Source organism: Notolabrus celidotus, chromosome 11, assembly GCF_009762535.1.
Source record: "Notolabrus celidotus isolate fNotCel1 chromosome 11, fNotCel1.pri, whole genome shotgun sequence".
Taxonomy (NCBI): Eukaryota; Metazoa; Chordata; class Actinopteri; order Labriformes; family Labridae; genus Notolabrus; species Notolabrus celidotus.
In genome coordinates, this window is record NC_048282.1 from 12326160 (window position 1) to 12346610 (window position 20451).

At 37.6% G+C, this 20451-nt stretch overlaps 2 protein-coding genes across 2 annotated transcripts; both read right to left on the reverse strand.

Annotated features, from left to right (window-relative positions):
• Positions 1-343: 343 nt before the first annotated feature.
• On the reverse strand, positions 344-9263 carry LOC117820977 (tumor necrosis factor receptor superfamily member 5-like). The gene is made up of 9 exons (XM_034694943.1): positions 9106-9263; positions 4727-4824; positions 4431-4524; positions 3136-3246; positions 1562-1717; positions 1135-1222; positions 857-1024; positions 737-763; positions 344-634 (listed from the first exon to the last, which is right to left on the reverse strand). The coding sequence occupies exons 2-7, from the start codon at positions 4766-4768 to the stop codon at positions 943-945; spliced, it is 573 nt and encodes a 190-aa protein (XP_034550834.1). The 5' UTR covers positions 4769-4824; positions 9106-9263; the 3' UTR covers positions 344-634; positions 737-763; positions 857-942.
• Positions 9264-11718: 2455 nt separating this feature from the next.
• Positions 11719-20020, reverse strand: LOC117821933 (tumor necrosis factor receptor superfamily member 14-like). The gene is made up of 10 exons (XM_034696493.1): positions 19762-20020; positions 14946-15060; positions 14530-14623; positions 13801-13926; positions 13278-13433; positions 12484-12571; positions 12175-12371; positions 12037-12068; positions 11887-11949; positions 11719-11780 (listed from the first exon to the last, which is right to left on the reverse strand). Exons 2-10 carry the CDS (start codon positions 15006-15008, stop codon positions 11760-11762), a joined length of 840 nt encoding a protein of 279 aa, XP_034552384.1. The 5' UTR covers positions 15009-15060; positions 19762-20020; the 3' UTR covers positions 11719-11759.
• Positions 20021-20451: the final 431 nt, after the last annotated feature.

Below are 20451 nucleotides of genomic sequence, written 5' to 3' on the forward strand. Positions count from 1 at the left end.
CACATTTGCCATATTCTATCTTTGCCATATTATATTATGTTATATTACATTATTATTGTTTACTACAATTTACGGTCAAATTAAATAACCATATTTATTTTTCTATTGCTTAATCTGTCATTACCAACCATAATCACACCATGTCAACCTGTCACTACTGAAACATTTTTAATACTGCCTGTAATTTCTGCTATTTCATCTAAATTCCATTGTAACATTGTATATATCTAAATTGTATTCTATCCTTACTTATCTATTTTTATTTTTACTTATTTTACTTTACTTATTGAAACTTCTTCTTGATTGTACTTATGTCTGGGTTGCTGTAACAACTGAAACAATGTTTATACTTCAAAAGCTTTATTTACAATATTATAAATATATTATATTTTGCATGTATTTCAAGTGAGCTTCATTTTTTCGGAACTTCTACATCATCATCACTAAAAGTGCATAAAAAAGTGCACGTTTAAAATACAAACAGGTTTAAAAATGAGGCTGGAGCAGGAGGGAGAAAAACACAGAAAGAGATCTGATCAATGTCTGAAAGGTGCAAAGAAGAGGAGCCAGACTCTAGCTGGATCAGAAGGGGATCTCTTTCATCTGGAAGTGTTTATGTAGATAGCATCATCACCTGTGAGAGGACGAGACTTATTCTAACACTTTTTGTAAAGACATGTCAGAGTTGATCTCAATCAGTCAGATAACATGTGAATCAAAGACTTTGCTGTCTCACCTTCTCCTCTGAGACCTCCTGATGTTCCTTTAGGATATGAAGATAAATGATTGACACTTCATTTCATTAAACACTATTAATATTAGGGAAATGTTTTTGTCCAGTAAATTCATAGCTCACCTGATTTCTTCATTTCTTCTAAACACCAGAAAAGGTAATGTTGAATAGGAAATCCAGAAAATAACTCCACAGATGATCACTCCAGTCTAGTCTGAATCTTTTTCTCCACACTCAGCATCATCTGATTCAGTTCCTGGTCTCAGCAGCTGTAGATTCAGTGATTCACATCTGTAATGATAGAGGGACCTTTATTACAGGAACATCTGTAGGATCTGATGAACTCTCTGCTGCTGGAAGAAGAATACAGGTGTCCATGTCTGATGTGAAGCTTCACTCACTGTGTGTGTTCCTGACAAGATGGAAACGTCCCATCTGAAAATGATCCAGCAGAGCAGGGAGAGCACACAGCGTCTGTCAGAGAGGTTCCTGCACACACACAGGGATCAGTTTTAAAGTTTGAATCCTGTAATAACTCTGATAGTCAGACTTTAGAAGCACACACTTGGAAACAAAGACAGTAGTTATAGGATCTAGTATTTGCTGTCTTTGTGTCTTATCTCTTAGTCTCTGTTTAATAGTCTCTGTGTATATCACCCTGCATGCCCTGTTATGTGACAAACCAGCTGCATTGTTTCTACACTACTTAATGTCTTCACAAGGCTTAAATGGGGATTTACTCTCATGCTTTTGCTGCCCTCTAGAGGTCAGAGACATCACAGCATGCAGCTCTGAGGAGACTGTTTTCATCCAGCTCATGACACCAACCTCTCTGACTGATGTACTGTCCTGGTGTGCAGCTCCTGTGTCTCTGTGCATTAAGACAACTGTGCTCTGCAGGCTGTGTGCAGAAAAATCCCTCCTGTGGTTCACAGACGGAGTCTGATCTTATCATACATGATGTCTTCATCCTCAATCCAGAACCTGTGGACACAGAGAAAGTGACATGTGGACCAACTCAGCTTCTGCTGAATCAGCTACAGAATGATCCTCTACATTAGACTCAAGGCGGATTATATGAGGTAACTAATGCACTCCTGAAAAGTTCCAGAAACTATCAGAGCAGCCTACCTATAAATTATTCCAAAGTTATTGTTCACCCCTTTCCCCTCAAAGTGTGATTTATAAAACTGTGGTTTGGAAGCTGAGTGGGGATCTCAGGAGGCGGCATGTAACAAAAAGACACAGTGTGGTGGTCACAGTGTGATGTTTACAGAGATGTCAAAGAGTCAGACTCTGACACAGCATCAGTGGATGAGAGGAGAAGAGCATGATGGGATCAGAAAGAGGATGAGGAAACTTCACAACAGCACAGAGGTCACATGTTCACATGACGTAAAGATCCTCACACCACCCCCTCACTCACCCTGAATCTATCTGGCTTTTAACTGCTGTGCTCACTCCTCAGCTCACCCTGAAGTCTCAACTCAGAGGCAGGAAAACTTCATCCATGTGTGTTCACACATGCAGCCTGGGGATAGCTTTAGTAAACTTCCTTCATCAAGTTACTTAGGGGAGCACAGCTCCGTCGGTACGAGCAGCTGATGTACTGTGGGCTGGACACTGAAAGAGAAGCGGGGCAGGACTTCTCCAGAGACTTGATTCAAATTGTGTCCATGTAGAAAAATAAGTTCCAGGAAAATGTAGACAGTTCAGATGTGCAGATGAAAACACGTGTGCTTTAACGGCACAGATTTTTATCAGGCAATTTGTTTAAGTTGTGACCTTTGCAGTCCTACAGTTTGTGAGACTTGTGGACTGTTTTTCACGATGGAATTGCCAACTTTAACTTTTAATTGTATTTTAACCCCGCTTAGTTTACACCCGTGCTCAGGTGGTTGTGCAGAAGCTGGTTTGCTCATCGGCCAAAACGCTAGATATTCCTGCAGTACTCTGGAGATTTAGGATGATTTTGGGAAGTTAGCTCGTGTAAGATGACGGAGGCTTATGAAGAGGAGATATAAGCCATGTCTCCCCTCTCTTATCATGGGCAACCTGAGATCTCTAGCTCATAAGATGGACAAGCTAACGGTACTAGCCAGGAGTAAGGCAAAGTTTTGGGAATGCAGCATAGTGTGCTTTACAGAAACGGGGCTGAATCAGGATATTCCCAACCACTACATCACCTTTATTGTGCTTTATTGTGTATAAGAGCAACTTTAATGACCAAATTTACCCCGGATGGATAAAGTCTTTCTGATTCTGATTCATCTGAGTTTGTCTCCAAAACTCAAAACCAATATCTCTTCGTCGTGATATTTGATGAGCTCTCAACTACACAAGGTTTAAAATCCACACAGTGCTGTCTGGGTATCAGTTTTACAACAAAGTCAGAAATGTACCTGCATCACACTTTGTACAGGGAGAGCAGCGTGTATGATCCATAAAGGTTCCCTCAGGGCACCCACAGTGAGTGATTTCAGACTCTGTGCAGTGTCTTAAGACTTGAAATCCTGTGAATGGCAAAATCAAGAAGAGACTATAAATGCAGCCATGAATCTGAAAACATTTTAACCCTATCTTTTAAATTACTCTGTTCTGATTGGTCAAACCCAAAGTGTGGGGGTTCATCCTAGGGCTGAAAGATTTTGGAAAATAATCTAATTGCTATTATTTTCCTTAATATTGCAATTGCGATTTAATATGTGATTATTTTTTCAAGGTCCTCTTCTCATGTATTTTTCAACAAACACAAGCAATAAATCAATCTGTATTACAATAAACAATATCAGATGTAATTGTTCTTTCTTATAGGCTAGACTTATGTTAAGATAAAGGCAAATGAAGCGTTGAATTAATATGAAAGACGGTTTATTTATCTACTTCATTACACTTGTCAACTTACTAAAAACTTTGACTTGCAGTCTTGTAAGCGTTCACCACAATAACTTAAAAAAATTCTGCCAAACAAGTGTGGTGTAAACAAGTATATAAGTCAGTAATAGATCACACAAACTAAAGTGCAAATTACTGGCTGAGTTATTTCTGCGTGCAGTTTCGAATGATGTTTATGATGAGTAATACTTTCAAACAGTTCGGTCAGTGATCCCTGTCGCCTGGTACTTTGCTTACTTGGTCGCTGGTGTTTTAGCAACTGTCGTACATCACTTTGTGGTACGGATGTTAACAGTTGATTGTTAAGAACTTACTCAAACACATTTTGTTGTTTCGATTTTGTATCACTTGGATCAAACATCATGTGGTCTCATATTACATTCAGCTATCAGGGAGGTGTTTTAAGTTTAAAGCATGTTTCGATGTGAATCAGCTGACTTTGTGCAGCATCTTTTTTTTTTATAGCCAAAGTAAATCCACACAACTGACGGGCTGCCCCTCGTTGGTACTAAACTTTCTCCAGTGTCAGTTTCTGTGGAGCCGGGGGCCATTGTGTGAAATGTTAAAGTGCAACGTTGACTTCTCTCCCTGCCTGCTCTGCTCCGCTCCACTCCCAAGTCACGTTGACCAGATCATGACCAGTCAAATCGCAGCCTTTGCAGTTATAGTATCTCGTTTTATCATATTGCGATTTTATCGCAAATGCAATTAATCGTTCAGCCCTAGTTTATTCTCAACATCAAAGGAGATCCTGCTCACACATCTTATCAAATCAACCTGCGTACATTCAGGTGCTGCTTACCTTCTGGACACTTGGTGCAGCAAAGGTATCCTACTGCATACTCTGATGCATGGCATCTGATGGCCTGACCTCTGAGGACATTCTTCATGAGGATCTGTGTTTAAATGAAGAATAATACATGAATACACAGGGAGCACTTTAAAATCACTGCACATCAAAATAAAGACTCAAGCTCAGTTCATTCACAGAGAAGGAGTTCTCATCTTTACTATCAGTTGTTCAGCAGAACTCCTCATCAGAGCAGCACTGGAACAAAGTGAATAAAAACTTTCTGTTAATAAAAGAGTATTTCTTACCAGCAGCAACACAGTGGAGCAAAATTTTTTCCTGAACATCATATCATTCCACAGGATCACAGTCTGAAAACGTCATCTCATCAAAACAACAACACCACCTGGAAACAAACAAAAAAAAACCAAAACAAACCGGACTGATGTTTCAAAGCCAACCTCTGTTAGAGACCAGGATGAGAGGCTGGTGATCCACCGTTAAAACCATGTCTTCAAATCAGTATTTGTTCCCTCATTACATGCCTTTTGGCATCATGCCAAAATTAGGACAACTTGGGATAATATTGAAAATTTGATAAAATTGGGTTTTCACTAGTGATACACTACCAGTCAAACATTTGGAAACATCTTCTCATTCAATGGTTTCATTTATTTTAATTATTTGAAACACTGTACATTAATACCAAAGGCATCAAAACTATGAAAGAACATATATGGAATTATTTAATGAACAAAAAAGTGTTAAACAAAGCAGAACATGTTTTACATTTTAGATTCTGTAGTTTCCCCCTTCTTACTTCATGACAGCTTTGCACACTCTTGGTATTCTCTCAGTCTGCTTCATGAAGTGGTCTCCTGGAAGGGTTTCTAATTAACTTAAGGCTTGTCAAGAGTTCATTTGTAGAATGACTTGCCTTCTTAATGTGTTTGAGACCATCAGTTGTGTTGTTCAGAGGTAGGGTTAGTACACAATGGATAGCCCTATTTGACTACTGTTGTAATCCATATTATGGTAGAAACAGATTATTTCATAGTTTTGATGTCTTCAGTATTAAACTACAATGTTGAAAATAATTAACGATAAATAAAAAACATTGAATGAGAAGGTGTGTCCAAACTTTTGACTGGTATTGTATGTCTTTTCCAAAACTGTGGCAAAATAAGACACCTGTCTGGATGTCAAATTCTGTTTACATCATTAGTTTTTAAGAAACTTATTCAGCAAAATTGGAAAAATAAGAAAGCACCTACACTTCAAACGTGGAAAACACTAATAAAATATTATTTGAATAACAACAGCAACAAATAAAAATAATTTGACAGTATATGGAGCAAGATTTATCAAGCTGAGCTCTGTCGACTGAGAGAAGCAACAAAATCACTAGATTTCCATAAACTATAAGGAAACCCTGAGCTGTATTAATGCAAGTGCGTGTCAGTGTTTGTGTTTGTGTTTGTGTGTGTGTGTGTGTGTGTGTTTGTGTGTGTGTGTGTGTGTGTGTGTGTGTATGTTTGTGTGTGTACGTGTGTCTGTGAATGTGTGTGTGTGTGTGTGTGTATGTTTTTGTGTGTGTGTGTGTGTGTGTATGTGTGTGTATGTTTTTGTGTGTGTGTGTGTGTGTGTGTGTGTGTGTGTGTGTGTGTGTGTGTGTGTGTGTGTGTGTGTATGTGTATGGGTGTGACTCTACACGGCGTTGCAGGTGTATGGTAGACAAGTGTAAACATGTCAGAGTGGGTTTAAAGGGTACAAAACTACCTGTGAGATCAATTTAATGTAACTATAATGTGAATAATAACACAAACAGGATCTAAGAAATGAAATCTGATGTTTTTGTGCGGGGGGGGGGGGTTGGTGGTTTTTGTGTTTTTTTTATTATGATGACTTATTATTTGAAACACAGATTGTACTGATGTATTTAGACCCTTGCACACTCAATAAAATACAATTATTTAAAAATAATAATAATAATAATAATTGTTTTAAGTAATCTAAAATTCCATATTTTACCCATTATTGTAAAAATATAGACAAAAACAGTTGTTGCATTTGATCCGTGTTCACTGTGTGGTTAGTTTTCTGCTTTTCTTTGCTGGCACATGCCTCTTAAGCTCTTAAGGTTAGTTAGGTTGTTCACAGTTCATGAACAAACGCATCAGTAGCAGATGGTTCATTCAGAGCAGACAGATGATTTTCTGCAGACCAACTTAACAAAGTGTGAAACAACATTTTACCACTTCCAGAGACAGTGGGGGTCATGGGTCTTTGGAAACCGGAGGTTGCCGCTTGTTTATAGGACAACCCAGTGAGACAAGTTAACTTAATAAAACCAGACCTTTTCTCCTTCTAAAGGTTTGTTTTCACACAGAAGCATACAACTAACAATGCCTTTTAATATAACCATACACAAAAACCATTTCTGCAAGTTAGGAAATAGGTGTACCCATCTATTCAGCTTTTCGGGGTTCTTTCAGGTACTAACTTATGGGGCGCCGTTTGTAAAGTTGTGCACACCGAAATTAACAGCAACATTTCTCCACATTTAGCTCCAAGACGTCATAAAAACGTAGAGTGATTTTTTAAAAGTCACTTTTTTATCACATTTAGAGAAATATTTGTGATCTTCTTCACATTCCATTTTGTTGTGAAAAATATATTAAGTTGAAATAATTGTTAAATCCAAATGCTAAATCTAAATCTAAATGTTAAATGTAAATCTAAATATTAAATCTAAATCTAAATGTTAAATCTAAATCTAAATGTTAAATCTAAATCTAAATGTTAAATGTAAATCTAAATATTAAATCTAAATCTAAATATTAAATCTAAATCTAAATGTTAAATCTAAATCTAAATATTAAATCGAAATCTAAATGTTAAATCGAAATCTAAATGTTAAATATATATCTAAATGCTAAATCTAAATCTAAATGTTAAATGTTAAATCTAAATGTTGCTCTGCGATCCTAAATATTTAGCTGATATGCAAATTCACACTGCAGCCCAGCGGAAATACCAAAATAAAAGCTTCAGAGAGAGATACAGACTTAGCAATAGCAACTTAGCTTGTTCGTACCATAGACTGGGTTAGTTCTGTCTCTGAGCGTTGTGAAATCCCTTTATAGCCTCCAAAACGGCCTATGCGGCATTTTTACCGGCTATAACCCGTAAGAGTCAGTACTGACAGACAATGGTTAGGATATATGTATCAATTTTTAAAGCTTTTATTTTGGTACTAACAGCGCCCAATACAAATTCACACTGCCGCCCGGCGGAAGTACCAAAATAAAAGCTTCATAAAGCGATACATTTATCCCAACCATAGTCTGTCAGTATGACTCCTACGGGTTACTAGCCGGACTGCCCACCATAAAAATGCCGCATAGGCAGTTTTGGAGGCTATAAAGGGCTTTCACAACGCTCAGAGACAGAACTAACCCAGTCTATGGTACGAACAAGCTATGTTGCTATTGCTAAGTCTGTATCTCTTTCTGAAGCTTTTATTTTGGTATTTCCGCTGGGCTGCAGTGTGAATTTGCATATCAGCTAAATATTTAGGATCGCAGAGCAACATTTAGATTTACATTTAACATTTAGATTTAGATTTAGCATTTAGATATATATTTAACATTTAGATTTAGATTTAGCATTTAGATTTAGATTTAACATTTAGATTTAGATTTAGCATTTAGATTTAGATATAACATTTAGATTTAGATTTAACATTTAGATTTAGATTTAATATTTAGATTTACATTTAACATTTAAATTTAGATTTAACATTTAGATTTAGATTTAATATTTAGATTTACATTTAAAATTTAGATTTATATTTAGCATTTGGATTTAACAATTATTTCAACTTAATATATTTTTCACAACTAAATGAAATGTGAAGAAGATCACAAATGTTCCTCTAAATGTGATAAAAAAGTGACTTTTAAAAAATCACTCTACGTTTTTATGACGTCTTGGAGCTAAATGTGGAGAAATGTTGCTGTTGATTTCGGTGTGCACAACTTTACAAACGGCGCCCCATACTAACTAACATGTTTCCCAATATCCTTATTGCAGAGTTCTGTGTAAGTGTCTAAACATTGTGACCCCTGTGTGACCTCAGGCTGCGCCCCTGCTCGGCGACAGATGACTCACTCGTGTGCATGAATCCTGCTCTGATCCTGCTATAAAAACATTCTGATCTGACTCCAAACCGGAAGTCAAACAGTTTACTGAAAGTTTATAGATATTAATTAAATAATTAATAGTTTATAATTAATCATTAATTAAGCCAACACAACATTTATTAAACAGCACGTTCTCCTAAGATCAAAACAAAATCTCTTGCAAGTGTTTGGCTGCGTGCGCATTCTGTGTGCGTTGAGGCAGTTTACGTCTCGTAAACTGGACATTTCTCCATGAAGTATTTCATCATTCCCTAAAATATCTCTCCTCTAGAATATTCATGATTCTTTCTGAGTCTTGTTGTTGGGGGTACCTGGGATACTCAGGTTGTGAGGCGAAGAGGAACGAGACCTCCAGGAAAAAAGTACAAATGACGTAAAACGCACCCGTACAGTAGAGTTCAAGCACAGCTGACTCTAACAGGCTTTAACTTTTACTGGGTGACTCTTTGAAGAAATTAAAGCAAGAAAAGAATGCTACGTACCGTAAAGAGAGTTAAAGAGACGCTGACAGGTGGGGTGTAGAGCCACTCCCTTTCTCCTCCTCTCTGTACTGTTCCCGTTAAAGACGGCAGCCCTCTGTTCCTTCACTCCAAACTTTTGTCAGGCAGACATACTGCTGCGTTAGCCTGTAACGTGACTTCCCCTCCCAGTCCTTCACAATAAAAGCTTCCAGAGTTTAAACCGGAAGCATTGTGAGCCACAACTCCATCAGGTTTCATTTTGTTACTCAGGCTGTTTGTGTGAGGAGAATATAGTTAAAGTAACACTGTGTAACCGAGACATTGATTTATCTCAATACACAATACACTCTGTTCTTGTCATGATTATTCTGTGAATCCAGGCAACAGGAGAAGTAAGGCAGGAAGGGAGTTTGCAGTCCACACAAAGTGAAATATTTGAAGATTATGGCGCCATAGTATGGCCATAGAAGACATTTGTTTATTTGAATTTTGATTATGGCTCATAGCTCTTTAAAAACCCAAATCCAGTACCTCAAATTATTAGCTAATTCTCTGTTATGAGTCCTTTACCACAAATCACTTTCTTTAAAACACAGTGTAAAGAAATCATAGACTGTATCAAACATGAACATAGTCCCTGTAATGTCACCTTAGACTGAATAAATAATGGACGTAGTATCCGTGACGTCACAGGAAGATACATGAAAAGGTGCCCTCTAGATGCCCCACCAAAGTGCCCTCTGGAATCCCCTAAAATGCATAAAACCCAAATAAATGCCCTATGAATGCCCCTAAATTGTATGAAACATAGAAAAGGTCTCCTGTAAACTCATGTAGTTCATGTAATATTAATCATGTAATATAATCAATAATATAGAAATAAAAAATGGTTTCATTTTTTATATTCAATTTCCAGCACAAAATTCTCATAAATATTCACCAAAATAGAGGAAATAAGTCTTAGCTGCTCAAAATTTCTATATTCTTTAATTCAAAGAATGTATTTATATATCATGAAATTAAAGAGCTAACTGCACAGACAAACACTGAGAAACAGCAGAGTGGGCATTTCTTTTATTGAAACACCCTTTGGTATAAAACATAGGTTATGTATACATTTATGAATTGTAAATTGATAAATTATTTATCAATTTTTTTTTACTAAACATTAATGATCATATCCTGCTCTCACCTCCAACACACTGTTATCTCAGAGTGCAGACTCAGAGTAAAAAGTGCAGACAGCTCTAAAAAGTCTGTGCACCTTTCCATGCAGAGTCCACCACAACAATATTCAGACTGACCGCGTCCTGACCATAGGTCCTGACCCCCAGGTCTCACTGACACATCTGTCTCCCTGGAACACGTTGACTGTTCTTCACCTCAGAGAGCATCAAGAAGCTGCAAATACATTTTAATATACAAGCTGTTGTATATATTTTTAGAGTACTCTCTGCAGCAGAGGGTAAACTCTACATGTTATTAGATTCTTCTTCATGATCTAAGATTTATTTACTGATAATAATTAAATTCACTCTTTTAGAGATTTACTCACCAACATTATTATGTGTTTATAAATCATGATTTATCATAATGCTTATGTGATGCATGGTGTCTTCAAATGTGGACAGTTACTTCTCATAAAAACTATTTATACATAAAACAGTCATCAACATTGTTTCTCTTTTCTTCAGAGTAAAAGAAAATAAATAAAATAAACAGAAACCTGTGTCTAAAAGGGAGGAGAGAAGGAGAGGAGGAGAGTTAGAGAGAGAGAGGAGGAGAGGTGGGGAGCAGTGGTGGAGCCAGGGGGTGGCCAGGGTTGGCCATTGCCACCCCTGAAATCTAATTGGCCACCCTGAAAACCATGATTGGGTATTTTTGTAAGAGCCATTACTTTGATTGAAATCAGCTCTTTGTGTTTGAACAGGCTGCAGAGACAGCAGCTTCTTTGCATTTTAATATTAATTCTGTTGATGCTTTAAACAATGACTTTGGACAATCATCTTCATTTTGAGTCTTTAAAGAGTCCAGCAGATTGAAATGTTGCCGCTCTGTTGAGTTACCTTTTAACATTAGAAATCTACAACAAGATAACATTTTAAATTATTTTATACAAGACGTTAAAGTAGATGATTATGGGAGGTAACCCAGCTGTGGTAAATGATCTTCTTTGACAGTATTTTTCCTGTTTTAAATATTTTTACTCTCAGTATTTTTGTCCTTCCTTCCTTCACTGTGAACCCTCTTCATCCCCTCACACTGAGTTGATCCGAGTTGTCCTGTAGGATTATGAATAAGGAAACATGTTCGTCTTTGGTTTAGAGTTAGGTTTTGAAGTTTGACTTTCGGGGAGTTGAGTGTGCAGTTTGGGATTCATGTTTAGAGTTTTGAGAAATGCGTCTCAGCAGGCGAGAAAAACTGTAAGTATAAAAGATCTGAATGCTTTAAAACAGAGCAAACAGCTTTCATTGTACATGATTCTTCAACGTCAGTGTCTGCAAGCCCTCATGTCAGCTTAAGAAATGCTCCTGACTCATTCAGGTGCAGAACACTGAGAGTTCAGACTGAGGTATTTTATGAACACTGCAAAGATAATGTACCAGAATCCGGCTGAGTTAGAACAGATCCTGGAGAACATTTACCTCACTGTGTCCAAAAAACTGTCTGCATGTTTAGATATGAGCCATGACTATCTGAGAGAAGAAAGAGATTTATTTTAATTTTTTTGTACATTAATAAAGATGTGACCGAGTTTATCTCAGTCAGTGAACATCTCACTGAGATACTCTGCCGTCTCACCTGATCCTCTGTTCTGTCCTGATTCACCTCTACAGGTCGTCGTTTGTTTAAATTCTCTTGTTCCTTTAAGATGAATATTGATAGGTGAGTGTCATTATTTAATAACTGAACTGTGAGATGGATGGAGAGCACAGAGAGTTTAAAACATACCATGTGTCCGTTTTCTGTTTTGCTTCTTTTTCCTGAAATAAAAGATAAACAATTTTTAAAAACTGAACAATAACAGAAACATGAATATCTATTAATAAAACATGATCATGGTTTTATTATCACAATGCAAAACCTTACCTCTGTTTAGACATCTGTTTATCTTCTTTCTGTGATACAACCTCGCAGCTACAATAAGCCCAACAACAACAACAAAAACAACAACAAAAACAACAACACCGATGATCACTGTATTCTTCTCTGGACTTAGTTCTCCACACTCAGCATCATCTGATTTAGTTCCTGGTCTCAGCAGCTGTTTATTCAGTGATTCACATCTGCAATGATAGAGGGACATTTATTACAGGTACATCTGTAGGATCTGATGAACTCTCTGCTGCTGGAAGAAGAATTCAGATGTGTCCATGTCTGATGTGAAGCTTCACTCACTGTGTGTGTTCCCGACAAGATGGAAACGTCCCATTTGAAAATGTTCCAGCAGAGCAGGGAGAGCACACAGCGTCTGTCAGAGAGGTTCCTGCACACACACAGGGATCAGTTTTTAATATTTGACATTTCTAATAACTGTTTGATTCTTCAGATTTTAAAGCAGACTCTTTAAACACATCCAGAGACAGTTATTTGTGTGAAAGTTTTTGTCCTGAGACGTTTTGAAGCCTCAGAAATGTAAATGTTGAGTCTCTCTGAGGTATGAGGAGAAGCTGTAGAGCTCTTTTAAAGAACAGACTTTAGAGATGAGACTTTGATTCACATTCACAAACTAAACTCCTCTCATGTCACCAGCTTCTGTTCTTTGAACACTGAAGCTTATTAATAATGTCATAACTTACATTTTAAACTCTATCACAGTCTTTTGGGCAGGGTTACTACGTATTAATGTGTTGATGATAAGAACAATAAAAGTTTATTATATTCCAAATAAAATCAAAGTCTTCTCTGCAGTCTAGACTGCTCCCCATTATTCAAGAACAAGGCCTTCAATCCAGTGATGGACCTGTGAGGTAGAGAAGTGTGTCACCACACCTCTGTTTCCATCATTTCACAGGCTGAGAGCTGCAGCGGTGTCTGATGTGATTCATATTCAGGGTTTAACTCAAACCAGTGTTCCTTTAATGATCACTACAATCACTAGATTTCATCTGAGGTTTACATGTTGCTCACATGAGTTGTGTTCAGCTACAGAGTAGATTGTCTTCTCTGTTATATCAGCTCATGACACCAACCTCTCTGACTGATGTACTGTCCTGGTCTGCAGCTCCTGTGTCTCTGTGCAGTCAGACAGCCGTGCTCTGCAGACTGTGTGCAGAAAAATCCCTCCAGTGGTTCACGGACGGAGTCTAATGTTCTTGTGCATGATGTATTTATCCTCAAACCAGAACCTGTGGACACAGAGAAAGATCAGACACACAGACCTACTCAGTTTTTATGTTTAATGGACTAAACTGTGACACGCTGAACTTCAACCTGACCATCTTTCATTTCTATGAGCAGTGAAGCTAGTTTCTACAATCTATGATTTAATTTGCATGAATGACTGAACTTAATGGAGGAGGTTGAGGACTTCAACCTCAAAATGGAGATTTGATTTAAAAAAAGGTTTAGTGTGAAGAGACAGTGAGCAGAGGTTTGTTCTAACATCACTGCTCCTGATAAAAACACCTGTCTCATTGAAAACATGCTGATGATGTTCTCTGCTCACAGAATAAGACTAATGACTGACTTTAAATAACAGAAAAATAAATCTACCTTCATCACAGTTTGAGCAGGGGAAACAACTTTTGAGTCCATTCAGTTTGTTCATGAAGGTTCCCTCTGAGCAGGGCTTACAGGACGTGCTTTTGTCCTCATCACAGTCCGTCTTTACATGCTCTCCTGTTAAAAAGAAAACAACTTAATTTCATTCACTGAAAGATGTGACAGTAGAGGTTTGTTTCTGGATCATGATATAAAAACACACAGAAGGAAAGCTGAAGAGTAAAATGAGCCTCAGGCTGCAGAGCAGAAAGTTGGAGGCCATCAGTTTGTGCAGAGATGGATAAGTGATCAGAAACAATGATCAATCAGCAGGCTGTCAGCTGGTCACAGATACAGAGTATGACCTCTGTGAATGTATCCATGAAATCCTGCTGTTCCATGTTACACATCAAAGTTTCTCTTCAGCATACAGTAAGAACATGTATATCTTTAAACGGGTTCCTTGTCTTTGTAGTGCTAACAGTGTGAACATTAAGACGCCTGCAGAATGTGAGCTGCACCACGATGCATTTTAATGCAGAGTTATAAAAAAAGCACAGAACTTTATTTATTGTTGCCTTGACACCACTAAATCAAGACTGTGTGCTCTAATGCAGCTCATCTAATCTGGATTAAAGATTACTGAATGTAACCCTCTGACTCTCACATGGGCTTCTTCTTCTCCATCATCATCATCATCATCATCATCATGCATCTATTTTTAACAATACTGGATCTTACCTTTGCCACACATCAGACAGCATTCTTTTCCAATCTGATACTCTGTCCGGTGACAGGTGAGGGTTTGACCTGTGGAGATTTTTATTATAATAATCTGTGAAGAGAAAGGCAGAGACACATCAGGATCAGTTTGTGATGATGAGTCTGATAAGGTGGAGTCTGAGGTCTTTAATGTCAAACTGCTCTGAAATGTGTGCAGATGAATTTCCACTCTTTGTTTTTACTCTTCCAACACCTTTAACCAATCACTGACGAGGAAACTCTAAACCAGCAGTTATGTTAACAAAAATCCTCCTCTCTTTTCATCTCTTAGAGCAGCAGATTATTTTACTCCACTCTTCAGAGGACACACCACTCTATGTGGAGGAAGAATACTAAGACCTCTGAATTCTGAGGAAATAAAAACATGACTCTACCATCAGCAGTGAGCAAAGCTTTGTTTGAAGGATCATTTTTGAAGTTCGTTGAGCAGACATCATCGCACTGAGGTTCAAATGAAGGGAGACATTCAATCCAAAACCAGGACACCATCTGGAAACAGAGAAGAAGGCAGAGATCAGAAAAAGAAAAACTCTCCTTCAGTTTATTCTGTATTTTATTCAAATGTTGGCTTTCAGAGGACTCTAGAATGAGGAACCAAAGAGGTTTCAGAGTAGTCCTAGTCAGACTTCAGGAGTCCAGCAGGACCTAGTTAAAAAATTTGCCCTTAGTGTATTTAAAGTATATTTTTTCAAAGTATGCTGCCAACATACTAGTAGAAAAATGTATTTCATTGAAATATGTCAAAAGTTTATTTAGTACATAATTTCACTGTATACTTGTAAGTGTGCTTTGATTACACTTTTAAAAGGTTGTAGTATAGTATATTTTTTATGAATGCATTGATATGAAATACGCTTGTTGTATAAATTAAGTGTGATTACTCAAAGTACCCTTTTTGGATACTTGTTTTCAAATATGTTTATTGAATAATTTTAGTGTGTTGAAAATGAAACGCACACAGTTATACCAAAGTACACTTTAAGAAAATTCACAGAAAATATGTTTATAAAATAAATAAGTGTGTATTTAGTGAATTAGGGTGTGTTCTTTTAACACATTCTTAATAAAAAACAATAAACTAATAAGTAGGATAATATGATTGCCAATCAAAACCCTATGAAGTCACAAGATTTTACTTTTAGTTTGGTACAGACCAAACGCTTTTAAAATACTTTTTTCTGTCTTTAAAAGCAGTCATTTAAAATTAGTAACAAAAAGTATTTACACATATATTAAGTTGAATTTGATGTTGTTTTCTCTGAGCCTTGATCAGTCAAATGTTTCTATATTCTTCGTTTTGATGCCCTACCTTTTTGAAATCCAGTACAGTTAACTTTAGTTTAGGACGACCCTCTGAGGCAAAGGAACTGTTTCTGACACAGTTCATCCCCTCCTGACCATCGACCAATCAGGAGAGGATATTTTAAATCAGGACAGGTAATATTGCTTGCTTGTCTGCTCAGTGCGAGGAAGACTGTCGCAGCTAAAAAAAAATACGATTTGGAGGTATGTGCAATGTATATTTATTAAATAAAGCTGGTCCTTAGCATGCTGTTGTAAGCACTGATGAGTCATTAACAATTGACTGCTGTTAATGACTGTTTCAAATAAACAACTTGATAGCTTGTTCGCTTAGCTAGCAGGACATATAAGCTAGCATGCTTGTAACCATCTATTAAGCACACTTTTTTTCTCAGATTGCCAACTAGAGGTCACATACACAAACTACCTAGCTGGTTTACTGACACAGTGTGCATCTTATCAGCTTGTAAGTTAAACTTTGTAAAGTTAAGTGACTCTGTTTAAAACTTTTAAACATTTCAGTAAGGGTTTATGTGAAGTGTATTTTTATTAACTTTGAGAAGGATGGAAAGCTATGAAAGAAATGTTGTCATGATTTGTTGACAAGTTACCGTGACAGAAGCTTCCTGTGTGAAATATGTTGCTGCTACATGTCATTGAATAATAGGGAGAATAAATGGGATTGAGAGAAATTAAGTCTGAGCAATGATTTACAAATTTGGACAATACTGAAGACAGGAGTTTCAACATGATCATGACCTGATCCCTTATCAAAAGTATGATAATTTACTTAAAACTATACATTTAATGTGCAGTTATTTTTAAAGCTCCTGTGAGGAGTTTTTAAGTGCTCATGAAATGGACTGAAATTAACAGTGATGGCTTTTTATGACCTAGAAAAGTAAACAAGAATGTTAGAAAAGGAATTGATCATTTCTGTTTTGTTATTTTTAAGCCTGAAATCGCTGTGAGGGGGTAGGTGTCAGATGAGGTGATGACAGCACATCAAAGAAAAACCCTTTTTCTGCAGTAAATATTCGTAACGAGTGAAATAGTTGACTGTTGGTTGAAAGCAGGAGGAGATAACATAATTTACACATTTACAGGACAAAATAAGCAAGATCACTTAGTCCACAGGGGGGCGGCAAAGTCAACACAAACAGAAAGTTGCTCACACAAGCTTTAAATCAAAGTAATCTTTTGAACAAGAATTTAAGGAAAGTCTAGAAAATTGGCCATGACTTTAGCCAAGTAAGCAGTGAGTTCTCTATAAAGGCCACACATTGATGTCTTAAATTATAATGCACAGGGGTAAAGAGAAATGTTTACTCTAGTTTTAGACAGGTAATTCATTTTCAGTTCTTCTGTACTTGATTCAGCTTTTAACTTGGTGCAAATGTGACTTAAATCAAATGTAAAGTGCCTTATGTATTCATACATTCAACCTGTCAGCACAGTTTAAATCTGCTTTGTCTTTGGGTAGAGACTGATAAAAAGTATTTGAGTTCAAAATAACCCTTTCTATCATCACACAGTGAACTAACCACATTATAAACCCTGAGTTTCAGATCTTATCCTGTACAGGAGATTGAAGGGTGACATATCATGCAAAATCGACTTTTTAATGGTTCTCTACCTGAAATATGTTTCCCTGGCATGTCTACAAACCCCCCGAAAGTGAAAAAAATCCATTCTGCCCCTGTTCTGATTTCTCCACCTTTCTGTAAATGTGTGCTGAAACGAGCTGCTTCAGTTTTCAGTGTTTTTCATACGTCACAACAATATCCAGTCTGTAACAGAAGCCAGAGCTCGGAGCTTATTCAGCCCATAGACTGTATAAAATACAACTCAACCCCTCCTCCGTTTTTCATTACCTGCACGCATGTGTGCTAACAAGGAGCTTAGGAGGGAGGCATGCTAGTTGTAGGCTGTCTTAATGAATACAAAGGTCGGTTTTACTCCCCACGTCTGCAGATTTGAAGATCTAGTGGATGATTTTTATTTATCATGGAAAAGTGCTAGCGCTAGTTAGCATAGCCACATAGCCACATAGCTACATGTTCGTAGCTGTGTACCAAGACACACGTCGACATACTGACAAATAAAACAACAAGAAACACTAAATCTGTGACCAATCGTTCAGAAAGGTCCTGCTGCAGGCGCCTCTCCAAATTCAGAGGGTTGAAGTAACGCGGGTCTGTGTATATTCAGCCAACATGTTAACATTAGATCAACTTGCTGGACAGCCGAGACCACATCCACTTCCTGAGGGGGCATGGTCAGAGTGAAAACGGACTGTTCTGAGCAGGGCTGAAAAAGAGGGGTTTACAGGCATGCCAAAATCTGATTTCAACATGTTTTTTTTAGCATAAACTTTAAAGACATGTTTTGGGGACCTCTTAGACCAATATATTCTGATGAAAAAGAGCGTAATATGTCACCTTTAAGGGTTCTTCACTCTATAACTGCACCAGATACAGAGGAGAGACAGACCTGTGTCCAAGTGCAGTCAGGAGGTGTTTATTTAACAGGTCAGAGTCCAGTCCACCAAAAATCCCCTGATAATGATCTGTTCTCAAACTGAAACTGGATGGAAACTAACATAAAACAGGGACAACAGATAATTTACTAACCTGTCTTTAATCGACAAAGAACATTTAAACATTTCACAATCATTATTTGTGCCTTAAAGCTCTCCACACTGACTTCTTGTCTTGGCTGTGTGCGGTCACACAGAGTATTTATTTGTCTGACTCAACCGGGACTAGGGATGTACATTTTAAGTATTTTCCGTGATCGATTTTTGGAAATGTTAACGATCAACTATCGATTAATTGATTAAAAAAAACATTATTATTATTACATCAAAAACCAGGTAAAAATAGGTTGTTTTCCCCCTAAATTATATTTTCTACAGCAACAAATCGCATATAACTGACGGTATTGAATACGGGTCCATGTTTGACACGCAGAATATCAACGATAAGGCTCACAAAAATATTCTCCGCGGACATAATCTTATAAAGTGAAGGCTGAGACTACTAACAGAACAGTACTTCAGACTCACAGCGTCCAGTTTTCTGTCTACTCGTTCTTATTGAGAAAAATAAACACGTGTATTCGGTCAGGTGTCAGCCGGGAGCGCAACCGGGTCAGAATCAGGCCAGCGGCAGAAAAGCTCAGACGGCTCTGATGTTGCTGGTCTGCAAACATAGCGTACCTTAATTTCCCACCTGTCTGTTGCCTTCGTATCCAAAGGTGGGTAACTTCCTGTTTAAAATTGTCAACCTTTGTTTCCGTGTCGTTGTTGGCAGCAGTTTTGTATTGATCCTCTTTAAAAAAGCGCACATGGAGACCTGACGCGCAGCCGCAGCCGCCAGCTGAGCGTCTCCGCTGTGCGCAACACCTTTAACAGCTGATTCACATCGAAACATGCTTTAAACTTAAAACACCTCCCTGATAACGGAGTGCAGTATGAGACCACATGATGTTTGTTCCACATGACGGAAAATTGATAACAAAAATGTGTGTTTCGAGTAATTTCTTAACAATCAGTTAATCGACAATCGATAATCGATTAATTGTGGTCATCCATAACCGGGACTGAAGCTTAATGTTAGTCCTCCTCTGCAAGACCTCCGCACCAGATCCAGATTTACCTGAGTCTTCTTTCAACATTAATCGAGCGTGTTCCGCAGGTAAAGTATATCAATAAATACTTTAAACTCGTTCATATTTCCTGATCAACGACCAAGAACATTTATGAAATAATCACATAGACTGTAAGAGTTCAACTTTACACACCACCAACTGACCTTACCATAGTTTAACATTCATTAAGTTACTGTTTAAAAACGAAAATATGGTGAGAAAAGTCAGACTACCTACCTTATAACACGGAGACAGACTGCGGGAGTGACGTCATTTACTGCCTTTTCGAAGTAAGAGCGACCAAAGTACCAGACTTATCATGTGAGGAAGGGCTGGGCTGTAATCTAGAGTCACACCAACTGAAACATTCAACATGTTGCACTCCAGCCCACAGAGATCTGTGTGTGTGGAAGAAAGCGCTGTGCTGTTTGATAAACACATGATGCCTTCCCTTTACTTTAATATAATGCTGAGCAGCAGGGCATTACAAAGATCTCAATTTTTATTTCAGCTGCTGTCTGACTGACAGACTCATTCAAGATGTTATTTTCAATCCTGTTATATATCCATGACAACATCTTCTTTTAAAAGGATAAATAATAAAGCCGCAAGCGGCGATGAACGGGCCCTCGCACACCCGCAGCCGCCGCCTACGCGAGCCGCCACCACATGTAAATTGTCGCCCGATATTTGCCACAGCATGATGCGAAAGCAAGATCTGAGAGTATATGCTGGCTTAGGTGGTGCAAATGTTCCAAGATTTCACTGATGGACATTTATTTTCTATATATATTCTTGTTAAAATTCTTTTACTGTACACCTTTTTGTTTGCTGCTGTAACTCCATGAATGTCCCCTTTGTGGGACGAATAAAGGAGTATCTTATCTTATCTTATCTTATCTTATTTAAATATAATGCATATTAAAG

Coding starts and splice junctions, on each gene's coding strand:
- LOC117821933 (XM_034696493.1), bottom strand. CDS start 15,008: ATGATGTCTGCTCAACGAACTTCAAAAATGATCCTTCAAACAAAGCTT. Junction 12,572..13,277: donor ACAGTACATCAGTCAGAGAG/GTTGGTGTCATG, acceptor GTGTGTGTGCAG/GAACCTCTCTGACAGACGCT. Junction 12,069..12,174: donor AAACAGATGTCTAAACAGAG/GTAAGGTTTTGC, acceptor CTTTTATTTCAG/GAAAAAGAAGCAAAACAGAA.
- LOC117820977 (XM_034694943.1), bottom strand. CDS start 4,768: ATGATGTTCAGGAAAAAATTTTGCTCCACTGTGTTGCTGCTG. Junction 4,525..4,726: donor GCTCCACTGTGTTGCTGCTG/GTAAGAAATACT, acceptor ATTTAAACACAG/ATCCTCATGAAGAATGTCCT. Junction 1,223..1,561: donor ACAGTACATCAGTCAGAGAG/GTTGGTGTCATG, acceptor GTGTGTGTGCAG/GAACCTCTCTGACAGACGCT.